This window comes from Eleutherodactylus coqui, chromosome 1 (assembly GCF_035609145.1).
Source record: "Eleutherodactylus coqui strain aEleCoq1 chromosome 1, aEleCoq1.hap1, whole genome shotgun sequence".
Classification (NCBI taxonomy): domain Eukaryota; kingdom Metazoa; phylum Chordata; class Amphibia; order Anura; family Eleutherodactylidae; genus Eleutherodactylus; species Eleutherodactylus coqui.
Window position 1 is genome coordinate 431,894,105 of NC_089837.1, and position 17,808 is coordinate 431,911,912.

The 17,808-nt window shown below is 46.5% G+C and overlaps 1 protein-coding gene across 3 annotated transcripts in view; it reads right to left on the minus strand.

Moving 5' to 3' along the window:
* ERICH6B (glutamate rich 6B) overlaps positions 1–17,808 on the minus strand; it is a 209,361-nt gene that overhangs the window by 98,506 nt on the left and 93,047 nt on the right. Inside the window, exons 1-3 of one of the 3 annotated variants that reach the window (XM_066582035.1) lie at positions 3,517–4,333; positions 2,852–2,996; positions 1,181–2,516 (exon numbers count right to left, since the gene is read on the minus strand). The exons of 1 other annotated variant lie outside the window; for it this stretch is intronic. In XM_066582035.1, coding sequence (XP_066438132.1) covers positions 1,199–2,516; positions 2,852–2,996; positions 3,517–3,688 — 1,635 coding nt within the window. In that variant the 5' untranslated portion in view covers positions 3,689–4,333 and the 3' untranslated portion in view covers positions 1,181–1,198. Of the gene's footprint in view, positions 1–1,180; positions 2,517–2,851; positions 2,997–3,516; positions 4,334–17,808 lie in introns of those variants that run through there. One more of the 3 variants, XM_066582030.1, reaches the window with a different exon arrangement.

Consider the following 17,808-nt stretch of genomic DNA (forward strand, 5'->3'; position numbering starts at 1 on the left):
GGTACCTCTTTATTGTACTATGCTTAAACTATGGATATTAATACAAGATGAGCGGACCTGAGGCTTCTTTAGAAATGTCTACAATATGAAACCCCCACCCCAAAAAAGGGACTCACTGAAAACAACCCTGCATTAAATATTATTTAAAGGGGGCGGAGACCGAAAAGGACCACAACAGCTCCACACAAATGCAGAGCCAAGTTCAGGACTATGGGCAGATGCCAGTTGAAAGATATTTGGGAAACAAAATGAAATAAGTGGCAGCAGAGGATGATGCAAGTGCCCAAAATCCTTTTAGTGAAAGGAACATTTGTCTAGTTTCATAGATAAAGGCAACATTTCCAGCTCAATGAGGTCTTTAGGAAGCTGTGGAACATGGACAGCACACCTTGTTTGGTCGGTTATTTGGCTTGAGAAAGACCTCATGGGAGGTACAAATCTTGCCTTTGTAAAACTGAAACCAGACAAATGTTCCTTTGAGTGAAGTTTGGTCACTTGCAGCATCCTATGCTGCCACTTTTTCCCTATTTTTTTACGCCCTAGAATTGCCTACAAACAGAGAGGTTGCGTGACAAGAGAACGGCCGTTTACCATTTTAACACTGGAGTTTGTGCCTCAGTTCAGTGTTTTAAGGCCTCCTTCACACGGGGGACAAACTCACGCGATTTTGTAACATTTGTACGATGCTAACAATCGCCTGTATGAGAAGCCCATGGTTTCCCATTGGTTCCTTCACACATGAGATGTTTTGTAGCATGCTACAAAATGACACACAAACCTCGCAGGTCTGGCAATATGCCTGCGACAGGCCCGTCTTGTAGGCCATGTTTCTCCTGTGAACTTTCCTCTCTGTGCCATTGCAGTGCACTAAAGCGTGGTTTGCATGCGATACAATGCAACTTTGACAGTAGCAGATACCAAAAAGGTTGCCTCATTTTGGAAAGTCACATGCAACTTTGTAGCACTCCTATGTCCCATTATTGCTGAGAGAAAATCGCTGCGAAATTTTACGGTGCAGCGCTGCGGTATTGCTGCGATTTTCTCTCAGCGATGCATTTTGCCACGTGTGAATCAAACCTTATATTAAAAAAAGGAGTGAAAAAACAAAGCAAAGGTTTTTAAATGTATTTTTTATGTAATTAAAAAAAAAAAAAAAAAAAAAGGGTTTCTTCACCCAAATTATAACAAACAAAACAACTTATTTAAAACAGCCTTTCTTCAGCCTGCCTTGGGAGGATGCCCTCCCAGACCGTGGAGGCCGTCCCCGCCGCCTGGGGGTCCCGGCTGAGGAAACTGGACGCTCCTCCTCGGAGGGGCTGGCTCTTGGACGCCTGCTGTGGCTTGTGGGGGGGGCAGGTGGCCCGACGTCCTCAGCTGGTGTGGCCAGATCCTCTGACGGTGTGGCCAGATCCTCATATGGTACGCCCAGATCCTCAGCCGCTGGCCACTGAAACTCAGCCGGTGGTGGGGACGGATTTGGCCGGGATGGGCCCTCACCAGGCGAGACATCATCCTCAGGGAGCCAAACAGGCTCTTGTAGGGGCAGAGAACACTGTGGCTGAGAGGCAGGATCAGCGGATGGGACTTCTGGGGGAGGCTGCAAATGTGGCCCTCCCATCCTTGCAGGCGAGGCCTGCTCAGGGGAACTGCCCCCCCTACTGTCTCCAACTGGTGGTGGCGTAAAATAGTCACCTTGCGCTGCCCGCAAAACACGCGACATGCCTCTGGTATGTTGAAGCCGATCCTCAAACACAGCACGTTCTGGGTGCCTCCCCCTACCATGGAGACGCCAGTGGTCCAAAAACCAAAAAACTTCCATATCTGGACTCTCCAAGAGAGCGGCCTCAAGCACCGTCTCCATGGCAGCCCTCACCATGCCCTGTAGCCGCGTGGGCACCTGGCGCAAGGGCCAGGCGATCGAACGACCAAATGCATCAGCCCAATCCTCATCTGCCCGGGATCTCAAATACTGCAATGCAGCACGCTCAATGTCACCGGGGAGAAAAGGAGAGGGCTGTTGCGATCGCCGATGCTCAGGGGTGGCCGGAGGGGGATTCCTTTGGCCCCTTCTAGGGGTCCGCCTAGGGGGATTCTGTCGTGAGCGACGACCAGAATCCCGATGCGGTGACCTAACAGTATCCCGACTTGAAGACCGGGATTGATGCCTAGGCGGAGCCGTAGGAGGACGGCCAGAGGAATCCCGAGGGGGAATCAAAACAGGAGACCTTAGGGGAAGTCTCCTGTTTGGACTCCTTTGGGGAGGCCGACGGGGCCTGTCAGAGTCATCCCCACGGGGAGGCGAAACAGAAACCCGCCGGGGAGTCCTGCTTCGTCTTGGTGGGGGATGCCTCCTGGGGCTCCGTCTTTGAGAATCGGATCCAAGACTACCGGGCGGCCGTTGAGTCTGTCTCTCAGACAAAGGGTCCTGCCGCGCCCTAGATGAGGATGATGTCTCGTCCGATGAGGCACTTACGAAATCATCCTCGGACGTCCATCCCCCCACATTGCTGGATCCCCTAAGGACAGAAGGAAGATACCATTTAGTATGAATCCAGCAGAAACAGTTGCCACAACAGCGAAGCTATCACATTTGGTTTAGCTAGTTAACAACAAATGCTACGTACTATGTGAAAGCTAAATTTCAAGGATTAATGATGCACCTACTAAATATAGCGCTATATGATATGATTTTTGTGGCGGCAGACAAGGCATGTAGGACAAACCAATAATTTAGAAGGGCCTTTATAAACACATCCAACCATAATGTTATGACGCTTCTAAATAAGCTTTTTATGCAGGCAACATCATAGATTGGGGGGGGGGGGGCGCGGGTGAATTCCACGTTACTTACCGGGGTAGCTGCATGGATGGCAGGAGGAATCTGAGCGCTGATGAATATTTGTATCCAGGTGCCCGGGAGCCCTCCTCCAAACTCCTTCGCAGGCTCCTCTGGTGTGCATCCCTTATCGACCGCCACTTGGTCATGACGGAGCGTACTGCAAACAGGAAATACAAGTCAAAATAACGTACAAGTTTATGGCACATTTACAATTCATTTGGCTATTGCATGCAAGTCATTCAGGCCACTAATTAACACTACACACATTTTAAAAGCCACACAAAAGGCCCCCAAACATTAACCCTTTCCTATCCTATTGGTATTCTGGTTTTTCCAGGGAGCTTACTCTTTCTGCTATTCTACAATGGCACAATATGCTGCCTAAATTCAGTACTGCATGAGGTGACACATTGGATAGGCAACGACAGCAGAGAGGCTGCCAATATACAGTAAGAGTACCCCGCTGGACATCTTCCAACATAGGAGATGTATAGCCTTAAATCTTAATGTCTTTAGACATCAGACAGTGGATTGGAAAGTGTTAAAGACACAGAATGCCCTAAAGCAACGACAAAGTAGTGTTGCGAATTTTTTTCATATACAAATTTGCGCCCCAAGCGACTGAGCCATACACAATTCGCATTGTATGATCATTTGAGAATCTCAAGTATACTCACTCTTAGTCTGTTTAGTTTCTTCGCTCCAAGCCCTCCAGCTGTGGCTAAAGGTTTCCCTGCTTACAGCACGCCATAGGAGATCCTTCCCTAAGCGCCGCCTGTAGGCGCTGCAGCGAGTATCCCAGAGCGCTGGGTATTGCCTCACAGCCTCGATCATTATTCTCTTGTCCATGGCGGAATAAATGTCAGCCGTACAACACCCACGGCAACAGCAGATTTATATAAGGGCTAGAGGCGGGGAACATTGAACTATAATTAATCGCAATTAGTTGAGGAAACTTTGAATGACAGATCTTTTGGCGAATGCTATCGGTTGCATTTACATAATCATGGTCAAAGGGGAACGTCTTCATCAGGTGTGAAACACCTGAATCCAGTTCCAACATCATTACAGACGACTGCAGCATTCAGCAGGCGATGAATAGTACAAATAGTGCAGAGGGGTGGAGAAGAGGCAGAGAGGGGGCGGGAGCTCAGTTCCTGCTCCTGGCTCTTCCATCCTCCCCCCCTGCACATGAGGACGACGTATATCGGCTCGGCGTGAAAACCGAGCCGATATACGTTCGTGTGAATGCACCCTTAAAACGTAAATGTGTGTTTTTCTGTGGGGTAAATGTGTTTGGGCTGTGGTAAAAGGGACTAAGTAGCATTTGCAATTCGCACACTAGCAACTTATTACACCGTGTAGTGCGCTGCAGCATTATTACATGCACGATGAGCATTATAACTACCAAGGTTTTAGCTCAAGTTCAGACAAAGCCACCTTTTAACCCCCCCCAACCAAAAACAAAAAAGGATTGCACAATAGTTATGTTCTATTGTGCGCTAAGGCTGCATTCCCACGAACGTATATCGGCTCGGTTTTCACGCCGAGCCGATATACGTTGTCCTTGTGTGCAGGGGGGGGGGGGGGGGAATGGAAGAGCGAGGAGCAGGAACTGAGCTCCCGCCCCCTCTCTGCCTCCTCTCCGCCCCTCTGCACTGTTTGCAATGGGGAGAGGTGGGGCAGGGGTGGGGCTAATTCGCGGAACTTAGCCCCGCTCCCGTCCCGCCTCCTTTCATTGCAAATAGTGCAGAGGGGCGGAGAGGAGGCAGAGAGGGGGCGGGAGCTCAGAGTACTGCTCTTGGCTCTTCCATCCTCCCCCCCCCCCCTGCACACAAGGACAATGTATATCGGCTCGGCGTGAAAACCGAGCCGATATACGTTTGTCTGAATGCAGCCTAAAGTAGCGGAGTGAAAATTTTGTTCTTTTATAAATTACACATTGCAAAGATTTGATAAGATAACCTGTTGCCTCCATATTACGACCACCTTGTTAGCCTTTGCCATTTCATTCAAGTTCTCACTTCCTAGAAGACTATGCACTCGGCAGATGATGGTAGTACAGTGCGGCGTGCTCGCTAGCGAAAAAACGCAGCTAGCTGCAGTAAATGATTTTGGTGCGCACATTAAACGCAGATAGGCGCGATCTGCGAATCGTCGTGTCCTATAATTTATCGCATATCCGCATAAAAAGCGGACATGTGACCGATACCATAGCAAACCATTGGTTCTATATATGTGCGAATCGCATGCGCAAATCATGCAAAAAAACGCCCGTCTGACCGAGGCTTCAGTGTGAAGAGGAGTTGTTCAATCTTTAAATGACTGCCTGTTCAATGTGAATAGAGGCTGGTGCTTGAAAGGGATATCTCTTGCATTCCACCTCCATTCACTAAATGACTATCGCTGTGAACACACAGGGCTGTTAGTCGTTGGGAAGACTGTACTTATACATCCGACAATTGCCCCATGTAAAGGTATCTTACCCTAGTACAGCACAAACACCTTTTGAGGAGCACCAAACAAATACCACAGTGCAGTTTAAAATAACCCCCCAGAAACACCATATATGTATAACAATATTTTGAGTGTTACTAAGTGTTTGGCACTATTTTGGGGGCATTGTCTGTGGCCACTATGGCACTACTGTATAAATATGAACAGTATATTATTACATTATGGACATCTGCAGCGGTGGTATGACAGACTATTAGGGGCAGCAAGCTGGGGAGTGTGTTGCTGAGATATGATGCAAAAGTGAAGAGTAAATAAATTCAAAAGTGTATATTTACCCTTTAAAGTTAGTGTGTGGTGAGAAACATCTGCAAATGTAACGGCCTTTAATATGAAAAGTCCATTTGCTCTTTAAAAATGGCACACCATCATGAGATTCTGGGACTTTGTTTGTTCTGGTCCTGTAACCGGGGGCACAGCTATAGGAGATGCAGAGTCACACCTGAGCCCTGGTGCCTAAGGGGCCCCAAAGGCCTTTTGCCACAAAAAAATACACCAATATGATAAACGGCACATGGAAGGTGGAGGTGTCTTGCTAAAGATTTTTCATTGGGGTCCAGAAGCTTCAAATTACAGCTCTCAAATGTTGGTAATGATTTTATAAGGTAGTATAAATGGATATCACCAGGGTAAAGGATGTCGGGCGCGTGCCAGGGCAGCAACATTGTTTCAATAACAATGGCAAATGCAGCTTTTTAAATGTTTTTTTTTTAAAGAGTATTAAAACGTGTGGTGCCATAAATCCTTTTAACATTAAGCCATGCCTTGATCTCCACCCAATCCCACCCACTCTCCTTTGTACCCCCACATAAGAATAGTGCTGCTGTATGGCACCTCCATCTCCAGAAACATAAATATAGTACCAGAACTAAGCTCAGTACATAAATACTGTACCAGAACAAAGCTAGTAAAATAAATACAACACCAAATGCAGAATCAGAACAAAGCTCAGCACTAGAGATGAGCGAGCGTACTCGTCCGAGCTTGATGCTCGTTCGAGTATTAGGGTACTCGAGATGCTCGTTACTCGAGGCGAGCACCACGCGGTGTTCGAGTCACTTCCATTTCCTTCCCTGGGAGTTTAGCACCATTTTCTGGCCAATAGAAATGCAGGGAAGGCATTACAACTTCCTCCTGTGACGTTCCAGCCCTATCCCACCCCCCTGCAGTGAGTGCCTGGCGAGATCAAGTGACCCCCGAGTATTTAAAGTGGGGCCGCCCGCGGCTCGCCACAGTCACACACTGGGAGAGATCAGGGACAGTGCTGGTGCTGCTATAGGGAAAGTGTTAGTGTAGGATCCTGTGTACAAGAACCCCAACGGTCCTTCTTAGGGCCACATCTGACCGTGTACATTACTGTTGTGGCTGCTGGTAGCAGTTTTGCAATTTTTTTTTTTTTGTATATCGTACCGCTATAGCGTTCTCAGGCTGCAGTCTGTACTACATAGTATAGGGACAGCATTGCTGAGATAGGGAGAGTGGTAGTGTAGGATCCTGTGTACAAGAACCCCAATGGTCCTTCTTAGGGCTACCTGTGACCGTGTGCATTTTACAGGGTGTCTGGTGGGAGTTGTAGTGCATCACTGTTACATAGCTAGGCCGGTTTGCAGCCTTCCATATAATTTTTTTCTGGCTGCAGTTAGCGTTACATAACCGCTGTCAGCCTCCAACTGTACGCTAATAATTCCAAAATTTTTTACACCGCTCTGTCTCTGCCGTCAACTTCACGCACAGCGTACGGCGACAGCCCCTGATAGAGGGAAAGTCATATACACACTATATAGTCGGTATTCTTTTTCAAAATTTTTTTAAAATAAAAGCTACTTCTTATGGCTACCTGTGAGCGTGTGCATTTTACAGGTTGTCTGATGGGAGTTGTAGTCCATCACTATTGCACTTAGGCCTGTTTGCGGCCTTCCTGACTATTTTTTTCTGCCTGGAGTTTGCCTTACTAGACTGCTCTCAGCAACAAAGTCTACGCACATAATTCCAAGATTATTTACACTGGGCTGTGTCTGCAGTGAATTAGGGACGCACAGCATACGGCCATAGCGACTGATAGAGGGAAAGTGATATACACACTATATAGCCTGTATTCTTTGACCAAAAAAAACAAAAAGCTCCTCAGTTGGGCTACCTTTCACTGTTTAAATTTCACTGGGTGTCTGATGGGAGATGTAGTCCATCACTATTGCACTTAGGCCTGTTTGTGGCCTTCCTGACTATTTTTTTTCTGCCTGGAGTTTGCCTTACTATAACGCTCTCAGCGACAAAGTCTACGCACATAATTCCAAGATTATTTACACCGTCCTGTGTCTGCAGTGAATTAGATACGCACAGCATACGGCCACAGCGACTGATAGAGGGAAAGTGATATACACACTATATAGCCTGTATTCTTTGACCAAAAAACCCCAAAAAGCTCCTTCTTAGGGCTACCGCTGACCGTTTAAATTTTACTGGCTGTCTGGTGGGAGTTTTAGTCCATCACTGTTGCACTTAGGCCTGTTTGCGGCCTTCCTAACTATTTTTTTCTGCCTGGAGTTTGCCTTACTATACTGCTCTCAGCGACAAAGTCTATGCACATAATTCCAAGATTATTTACACCCGGCTGTGTCTGCAGTGAATTAGAGACGCACAGCATATGGCCACAGTGACTGATAGAGGGAAAGTGATATACACAGTATATAGCCTGTATTCTTTTACCAAAAAAAAAAGGTCCCCAGTTGGGCTACCTTTGACTGTTTAAATTTCACTGGTTGTCGGATGGGAGTTTAAGTCCATCACTATTGCACTTAGGCCTGTTTGCGGCCTTCCTGACTATTTTTTTCTGCCTGGAGTTTGCCTTACTATAACGCTCTCAGTGAAAAAGTCTACGCACATAATTCCAAGATTATTTACACCGGCCTGTGTCTGCAGTGAATTAGAGACGCACAGCGTATGGCCACACAGCCACTTATAGAGGGAATGTGATTTACACACTATACAGCCTGTATTCTTTTTTTAAAAAAAAACAAAAAGCTCCCTGGTTGGGCTACCTTTGACCATTTAAATTTTACTGGGTGTCTGGTGGGAGTTTAAGTCCATCACTATTGCACAGTTAGGCCTGTTTGCGGCCTTCCAGACAATTTTTTTCTGCCTGGAGTTAGCCTTACTATAACGCTCTCAGCGACAAAGTCTACGCACATAATTCCAAGATTATTTACACCGGTCTGTGTCTGCAGTGAATTTTATGCCCAGCGTACGGCCAACACAGGTACTTATAGAGGGAAAGTGATATACACAGTATATCGCCTGTCTTCTTTTTTAAAAAACCACCAAAAAGCTCCTTTGTTGGGCTACCTCTGACCGTCTGCATTTTACTGGGTGCCTGGTGGGAGTTTTGGTGCATCACTATTGCATTGCTAGGCCTGTTTGCGGCCTTCCTTCCATTTTTTTCTGCCTGGAGTTAGCGTTACGATTCCGCTCTCTGCGTGAACGTGTACGCATATAATTGCATAATTATTTACAGCGGTCTGTGTCTGCTCTATTTGTAATCCACCATGCTGAAGGGTAGGGGTAGGGGTCGAGGATGTGGACACGGGCGAGGATGGGGAGTTCCAAGTGAGGGTGTGGACACAGGCCGAGTTCCTGGTCCAGGTGTATCCCAGCCGGCTGCTGCGGGATTAGGAGAGAGGCAAGTTTCTGGGGTCCCCAGCTTCATATCACAATTTATGGGTCCACGTGGTAGACCTTTATTGCAAACAGAGCAGTGTGAACAGGTCCTTTCGTGGATGGCAGAAAATGCATCCAGCAGTGTATCAGGCACCCAGTCTTCTACGCAGTCCACTATTGAAACTCTGAATCCTCTGGCTGCTGCTCCTCCATCCTCACAGCCTACACTGCTGCTACAAAAATGGTACATATGCTTCTGCTACATAAATGTTACAGGGGTCTGCTGATACTCCTACTACAGAAATGTTACAGGGGTCTGTTTATACTGCTGCTAGAGAAATGTTCCTGGGGTCTGCCTATACTTCCACTACAGAAATGGTACTGGGGTCTGCCTATACTGCAGCTACAAAAATGTTACAGGGGTCTGCCTATACTGCTGCTACAGAAAAATTCCTGGGGTCTGTCTATACCCTTGCTACAGGAATGTTACAGCAGTCTGTCTATACTATGGGTGCACTAAGTCTTCCCATCGCGGTGTTTTACCTATGTGGCACAAATAATACAGTGACTGACTAGGCCAGAATTGCTGGCCGAGGCCAAGTTGCTTGGTGGGGCGAAACTCTCCCATGGTTGGGCACTTCGATTTCTTCCTGTGTAATACCATCGTTGTGCACTTACAGCATAGGCTAGGCCAAGGAACTCAAAGACTGCCCCTTCCAGTGTTGAGCTATCTATGTTGCGACACATGGATTTCCCGTTGCTATGTAACTCAGGGCACCTTGGGTCACAAAGGTGGAGGCTTGGAACCGAGCCTGACCCTGGGCCCGCTAATGTGCTTCCCACACAGACTATAGCGGGTCCTGGTCATGGTGTCTTGGGCTTGTAATGCCACCTCCTCCTCCTGCTTGGGGTCAGGGGATCAGCACTGGGCATCATGTATTTTCTCCCGTGTTACCACAGTTATCTGAGATACTGGTTTGGGCCAAAGAAGAGGAGCGTTACTGCATTGATGAGATCTTCACAGCTGTACTAGCATCAGAGTCTGCTCTATGCCCACAATTGCTGAGGGTGTGTGCAGAGGCCTATGTACTCGGCACAGTGAAAGTCTGGCATGTTTGGGCACTATCATTTCTTCATGTTTATTACTGTCTTTGGGTTCCTTCGGCTTGCCTACGCTGTGGGTACACAAAGACTTCCCATAGCGGTGATTTACCTGTCCGGCACAAAGTCACTGACTGACTTGGATAGGGTGCATAGTGCAGATGCCTTTCCCCTTGCGGTGTCGCTAGAGCTATCCGACACCTAGACAGAATGAACACTGTGTGGGCACATGGACTGCCCATTGCTATGTCAGTCGCAGCACCTTGGGTCTCACAAGGTATTTGCTGGGACCAAGCCTGGCCAAGAGCCCGCTCACATCCTTTCAACACAGGCTACAGCGGGTCCTGGTTTCTTGGTCTTGTAAGGCCACCTCCTCCTCCTGCTTGGGGTCAGGTGATCAGCAATGTGCATCATGCATTTTCTCTCATGTTACCACAGTTATATGAGAAACTTGTTTGGGCCAAAGGAGAGGAGAGTAACTGCATTAATGATACAAGGGTCTGCCTATACTTCCGCTGCAAAAATGTTACAGGGGTCTGCCTATACTTCAGCTGCAGAAATGTTACCGGGGGCTGCCTATACTTCAGCTGCAGAAATGTTACTGGGGTCTGTCTATACTGTTACTACTGAAATGTTACTGGGGTCTCCCTAGACTTCTGCAACATAACTGTTACTTGGGTCAGTTTATACCTTTGCTATATGAATATTACAGGGGTCTGTGCATACTATGGGTGCACTAAGTTTTCCCATTGCAGTGTTCTACCTATCTGGCACTTAAAAAAAACAAAAAACAGACTGACTAGGGCATGGAGTGTGGGCCGAAGCCAACATGCCTTTTCTCTCACGTTACCACAGCTATCCGGGGCACTGCATTGGGACAAACAAGGGGAGCGATACAGCGCTAATGAGACGTTCACAGCTACGCTAGCATTGGAGTCCGCTGTAGACCCGCGATTGCTGAGGGTTTGTGCAGAGGCCCATGTCCTGGGTACAGTGAAAGTCTGCCATGTTTGGGCACTCTGATTTCTTTATGTGTACTGTCTTTAAGTTCCTTGGACCCACCCATGCTGTGGGTGCACACAGACTTCCCATAGAGGTGTTTTACCTGTCTGTCCTCAAAACACTGACAGACTCAGGTAGGGTGCAGAGTACAGATGGTTTACCCCTTGCGTTGTCGATGAGGTATCCGACACCCAAACAGAATAAGTAGTGTGTGAACACATAGATTCCCCATTGCTATGTCACTCGCAGCACCTTGAGCCACACAAGGTGTTTGCTGGGACCGAGCCTGGCCAAGGGCCCGCTCACATCCTTTCAGCACAGGCTACAGCGGGTCCTGGTCCTGGTTTCTTGGCCTTCTATGGCCACCTCCTCCTCCTGCTTGGGGTCAGGGGGTCAGCATTGCGCATCATGTATTTTCTCTCGTGTTGCCACAGTTATCTGAGAAACTCGTTTGGGCCACAGGAGAGGAGCATAACTGCATTAATGAGTCCTTCACAGGTGTACTAGCATTGAAGTCTGCTTCCTGCCTACGATTGCTGAAGCTGTTAGCCGAGGCCTATGTCCCGGGGGAACTGCAACGGCGCCAGGTTGGGCCTGTGGAACTTTTTCCTGGGTAATGCAGTCTTTGGAACGGTGAAAAAAAAGTAACAGATTTACTGAGACCTTCACAGGTGTACTAGCATCGAAGTCCGCTTCCTGCCTACGATTGCGGAAGCTGTTGGCCGAGGCCTATGTCCCGGGGGAACTGCAACGGCGCCAGGTTGGGCCTGTGGAACTTTTTCCTGGGTAATGCAGTCTTTGGAGCGGTGAAAGAAAACGTAACAGATTTACTGAGACCTTCACAGGTGTACTAGCATCGAAGTCCGCTTCCTGCCTACGATTGCTGAAGCTGTTGGCCGAGGCCTATGTCCCGGGGGAACTGCAACGGCGCCAGGTTGGGCCTGTGGAACTTTTTCCTGGGTAATGCAGTCTTTGGAGCGGTGAAAAAAAACGTAACGGATTTACTGAGACCTTCACAGGTGTACTAGCATCAAAGTCTGCTTCCTGCCTACGATTGCTGAAGCTGTTGGCCGAGGCCTATGTCCCGGGGGAACTGCAGGTGTACTAGCATCAAAGTCCGCTTCCAGCCTGAAGCTGTGGCCCGAGGCCTATGTCGTCAGCGCAGTGTAAGTCTGCCATGTTTGGCCACTCTGATTTCTTTATTGTTCATGTCTTGGGTTGCATTGGACCCACCTATGCTGTTGGTGCACACAGACTTCCCATTGCAGTGTTTGACCTGTCTGGCACAAAGACACTGACTGACTTGGGTAGTGGGCAGAGTGCAGATGGCTTTCCCCTTGCGGTGTCGATTGAGCTATTTCACACCTAGACAGAATGAATACTGTGTGGGCACATGGATTTACCATAGCTATGTAACTCATGCCTACATTTGCAGCTCCTGACGGAGGTTGGCATTTTATTGGAATGAAGATCGAACGTCAATTTCTCATTGATACTCAACTGCATTGTGGGCTATTGCCCCTCCCCTTTTAAAGAGGGTCGCTGCCTGGCCCTGCCAACCCTCTGCAGTGTGTGCCTCTTGTTCCTCCTCATCGCAGACGCACTTATAAATAGACATGAGGGTAGTGTGGCTATGAAGTGAGCGTGTGGCATGAGGGCAGCTGCGGACACAGGGTCGTGCGGGGGGGAGGGGGGGGGGGGTTGGGCAGCATGTAACCCAGGAGAAGAGGCAGCGGTGTGTCCCACAGGCAGTGATTGTGCTTGGTTGGAGGTAGTGTGGTGCTTAGCTAAGGTGTGCCTTGCTAATGAGGGTTTGTCCAAAGTAACAATTGTTAGAGGGGGGGGGCCCACTCTTGCCGCTATTGTGGCTTAATAGTGGGACCTGGGAACCTGAGATGCAGCCCAGCATGTAGCCCCTCACCTGCCCTATCCGTTTCTGTGTCCTTTCCATCGCTTTCTTGGGTTTTTCAGATTTTCACAAATGAAAACCTTAGCGGAGCATGGGTCATATACAAAAATGCTTGAGTCGCCCATTGACGAAACGAACTCTCGAGCATCACGAAAAGTTCGACTTGAGCAACGAGCACCCGAGCATTTTGGTGCTCGCTCATCTCTACTCAGCACGTAAATACAGCCCCAGAACCAAGATCTTAACATATGGCATGTATGACAGTTCTTTGGTGCAAATTAAGCCAGAATGCTGATGTAGTTAGTCTCTTCCAATATTTACATTTTCAAAATAGGACGTCTTTCTAGATTTTTAAGGGTTCAATTACATCAGTGTTCGAGGATCCATTCTGAAAATCCATAACTAACTTTTGGAAAACAGGACGAATTTAGTTTGTTAAATTCTGGCAAAATGCCAAACTGTTCGCTGGAAATTGAATAGGCCCCCATTAAAGTCAATGAGGGGGTCGTTCAGTTCCATCACAAGATGGAACCGTTTGGCTAGGGGGTGCCTGAAAGGAGCAGGAAAACGTAATCCCCTAAAAACTGATGTGAACGAGCCCTAAGTTTGCTTTCTTGCATGGAAAAGTAAAACCACAATAGCAAAAATGTATCCATGAAGGATTTCTAACTGCATAACGGTAACATATTTATTGTTGCACTTTTTGCTATTTTTTTTACATCGTTAGGTCAAGACGTTGGACACCTCTGCGAGCTGAGGAAAAATCTATAGCTATGAATTAAGATTTTGCATCCTTGGAGGGTTATTGGTTTTGTAAGCTTTAAGCATCAGGGATGTCATTTTCAAAAGAGGCAACCAGCAGCAGGGAAACATCCAGGCATAAAACTATAGATCAAGAAAATATCTTCAGGTTACTTAGGTCAGCTGAACAAGCTTTCCGAGAATAGTTTGACACACGGGAAGCCAAGCATAGGTTAAGCCGTGTAACAGTATTGGGATTCAGCAGCTTATCAGCATTCCTGCACTCAACTACTGAGGTCTTGGGAAACATTTCAGTTAGGTTTCTGCAGGCGGAATCCTATCATCTTAAAAAACAACTATCATTTTATGAGACATTGTAGAAAACTAGCTCTGTTTGCTATATTTGGAGATAAGATGAGAAAATACTTTGAAGAAGATCTACTCAGAAAAAAGCCGAGCCAGCACCAAATATAATTGCACAAATGCATTATTCACTATTGCATAATAAAATAAATAAGGCTTCTTTTAAGTCTGCCTCCCAAAGGGAGTTTTTATCTGGTTGTGGTTGATGAAAATTATCGGATCAGTAAAATAGAAAGTGCATTGATCAGGTTGAGCTATGCGTAATGGTAAGAGCGTATCAATGAGGTGAGGCTTCTCACTGGAGCTCCCAGGGGAGGTCTTCCTATCCCACAGCACAAATTGCACATGACAGAAGAGGTGGAGTGATGTGATAACTGCTGATAAATGCAAAATATTTGGTACTTGCATTTGCATACTGTACAGCGAGAAGCAGACAGTAATAAAACACATTCTGGGGCAATTTCTGTATGCAAGAGGAATAATGATGACTTTACTGTTTCCTATTGAGGGATTGACTAATAGGCTATTATTATTATGTGTAACTATGTAGATGTCTCTCCTCGGTCACGCTACGTTTCTGTTAACATCAAGTTGGAGGCTTTACATTTGGCATGAAGCGAGTTTTACTGAATGTATGCCTTAGATGTATGCAACTGTATGTGTTGTATATGTCTGCTTTTGCAGGGTCCCATTGTGTTGAAAACATACTGAATACAGTTAGGATATGTTCACGTGGGGCTGCATTTGATACTGTAAATCTGTAGGGAGTTTCGCACTATTTTATGTTCAACAGTATTTTATTTACTTTCACGTAGAAAATTACAATCCGAATTGAGATATAAAATATTGAATTAAACTGTAGGAACATTTTCACAGTTCTATTTAGGATTGCTGGAACTGATATCTTCTTCCATCGCAGTCAATTTTTCATTTTCCTGTATAACCATATGTTAACAAGAATAAACATTTCAATGCTATTCTGTGCTCCGTTCAATAAACACCTTTTCAGCTAGCCGCCTAGCTACTAGGCAGTGAAGACTCCCCCAAAGAGCGTCCATCAGACACAACATTACCCCCTTTAAATTGTTCATTCTATCCATAAACATACCAAAATGTATAGAAGTAGATAAGAAGCCAAAGAGAATGAAAGAAGAGAAAAAGAAGAGCGAAACAACAAAAAAAGGGAGGGGAAGAGAAGGATTTAGAGTGGGAAGGGTACCCTGGAATCATAGACCGTATTCAGTTATGGAGGTTTCTCCAACCCTCCGCACAGAGCCACTAGGATTATTTATCAAGAGACCAATCCACTCCTCAGCCAATATGCGAGAGAGGGGGCCCATGTGGAATAGAATTTTTAGCATTCTCAAGTAGTATAGTATTCTCAAGTTTTAGTATTGTCAAGATCGCTACATTTGAGTTCCTCCATGTATTTCAAGGAGTCCATTGCCTCCAACCACACTACTCTCGGGATTACGACACTCCGTCTCCAATATCTGGGAATGTTCTGTCTCAGGGCCATAATAAAGTGCCGGAGCAGGCCATGGTTGAGCTGAGAAAGTGGACCAGGAGGAATAGACGGGAGTACCAGCACCGGTGTTAAATGAAGCGAGGATTCACTTTATGTGGCACTCTCTTCTCTTTCTTCCAAGGCAATTTTTTAAAGGGACACAATCATCAGCTTTGAGCCCCATAAACTACATTATGGAGCTCTAAGGTGAGGGAACAGGAAATTTGGGGAGCTGTTTTTTATACTCAACGGGTTTTCCATTCCAGCACTATGTCCCCATGAAGTTGGCACACACTAGCAGCTTGACTGGCTAATAAGATCCCATAGGCAATTTGATGAAAGTACATTACAACTGTGATGTGAACAGTGGCAGAGATCTGAGGTAGCATGCAGCACTTAAACTCTTCTTTCCAAGAGATCCTAGACTTCTATGGAGAGCAGATATCTGAGATTTGATGCACCAGGTACACTGGACATCCTGAGCTCATGCTTTCCTTATGGCTCAGATGTATAGGATATTAGACTGTTGAGCTGCTATGAGAGTGGGCACTAGTAATGCCTTCTGGAATAAAAAGTAATAAAAGGTGAAATAATTAAGCTTGAAATAATCTACTCCAAACTTACACAACTATGTACATAACCCAGAAGAGTCATCATTTCATCCAAGCAATTGTTGTGCGTAAACAATGCAAAGTTATGTTAAGGCCTCTTGTCCACGGGGAAAATCAGGCCTGCCGTGGATTCTTCATGCAGAATCCCGCAGCGGGTCTCTCGTTTCCCACGGACATGAGGCCTAAAAAGAAGAATTATTTACCTGTCCGGACGCTGCGGATCTGCCCTCTATCGCGGACGGATCTTCTTTTTTCAGCTGGGTGGATGTGCTCTGCGCCGTGCACTCTTTTTATTTTTGAACTTCTGCTCTCCCGCACTGGAGAGCAGGAATTCAGCCATGGGTGTGCCGCGGATCCGGACGGCTTCCATAGGCTTCAATAGAAGCCTGTGGGAGCCGTCCGTGCGGGAGACCAGCACGAAATTGGAGCATGCTGCGGGTGTTTTCCTGCACACGCAATCCGCGCCTCAAGGGAAAATGACATCCTTATGGGGCATGGATCACGTGTGCGGGTGACCCGCTGCGGATCTGTCCCCATGGACATAAGGCCTAAATCTGTCAAAAAAATGAATAATACTTAGAGCATACCCAAACTTTCATATAAGTTTTCAGAATAAGCTGTCATGAGGAATAACATTATTTCTGGCCATTGTACCTGCATTTATCACTAGTTTTCCCCTTATTAATTCTTAGTTCCGCTCGAGTTGATGGGTGCAGACTTTCAGCAATGGTATCTCCATTGCAATGTGATGTTTTCCATTGAAATCAATAGAAAACACTTGCCAATCCTCCAACATGCGTGAGATGCCGGAGGATCGGAGTTTCGCAGAAGTGATGCAAGGCGTTTTTGCATGAAAAACGCTTCGCATCCGCGGGTAAGATGCACATTGACAAGCGCAATATTGTGCAGGGTTTCTTGGCCTGATATCGCGCTCGCCTGTCCGAAGGTAGCTTTAGATTTGAAAAACCACTAAACTGATCAGTCTAAGTGACAGGCCGCTGAAATCAGCTTGTCTGTCCTCAGGCATCTTTAAGGCACACGTGGATGCAATCTGTTTTCTATGAGCATTCATTCCTGCTTCCTTGGGTCGTATGTCATTACACAGTGTATTTCGATGACATCACTGATCTTACACGATTATTTAAATCCAGTTCACTAAGCGATGTCAGTATTGATGATATTCATTCTATAATTAACACTCATGAATATTCATAGCTCATGAATATTCAATAAGTCTTTAATACTCAACAAGTATAACATATAATTAGCTATATATTTTCCTGTAGAGAAGTCTGATTCTTTTGTCATGGGTTGAAGGGTAAAAACAAGTGTCAGACAAACTTGCGTTTCGCCTATGAATACACTGAATTCTGAGTTTCAACAATCCACATAAGTAATCCACTGCTGGGGGTCCTCCTGGTGCCGATTCCCCCATACACCCTGATATCTTGTAGCGGTATAGTATCCATGTGGCTATATGATCCCTTACTTGGAGAGGCAGAGATATTGGTATGTTTCCCCCCAATTCGGAAGCCAATTGTATCAACCTGAATGCCATATCTCTTGG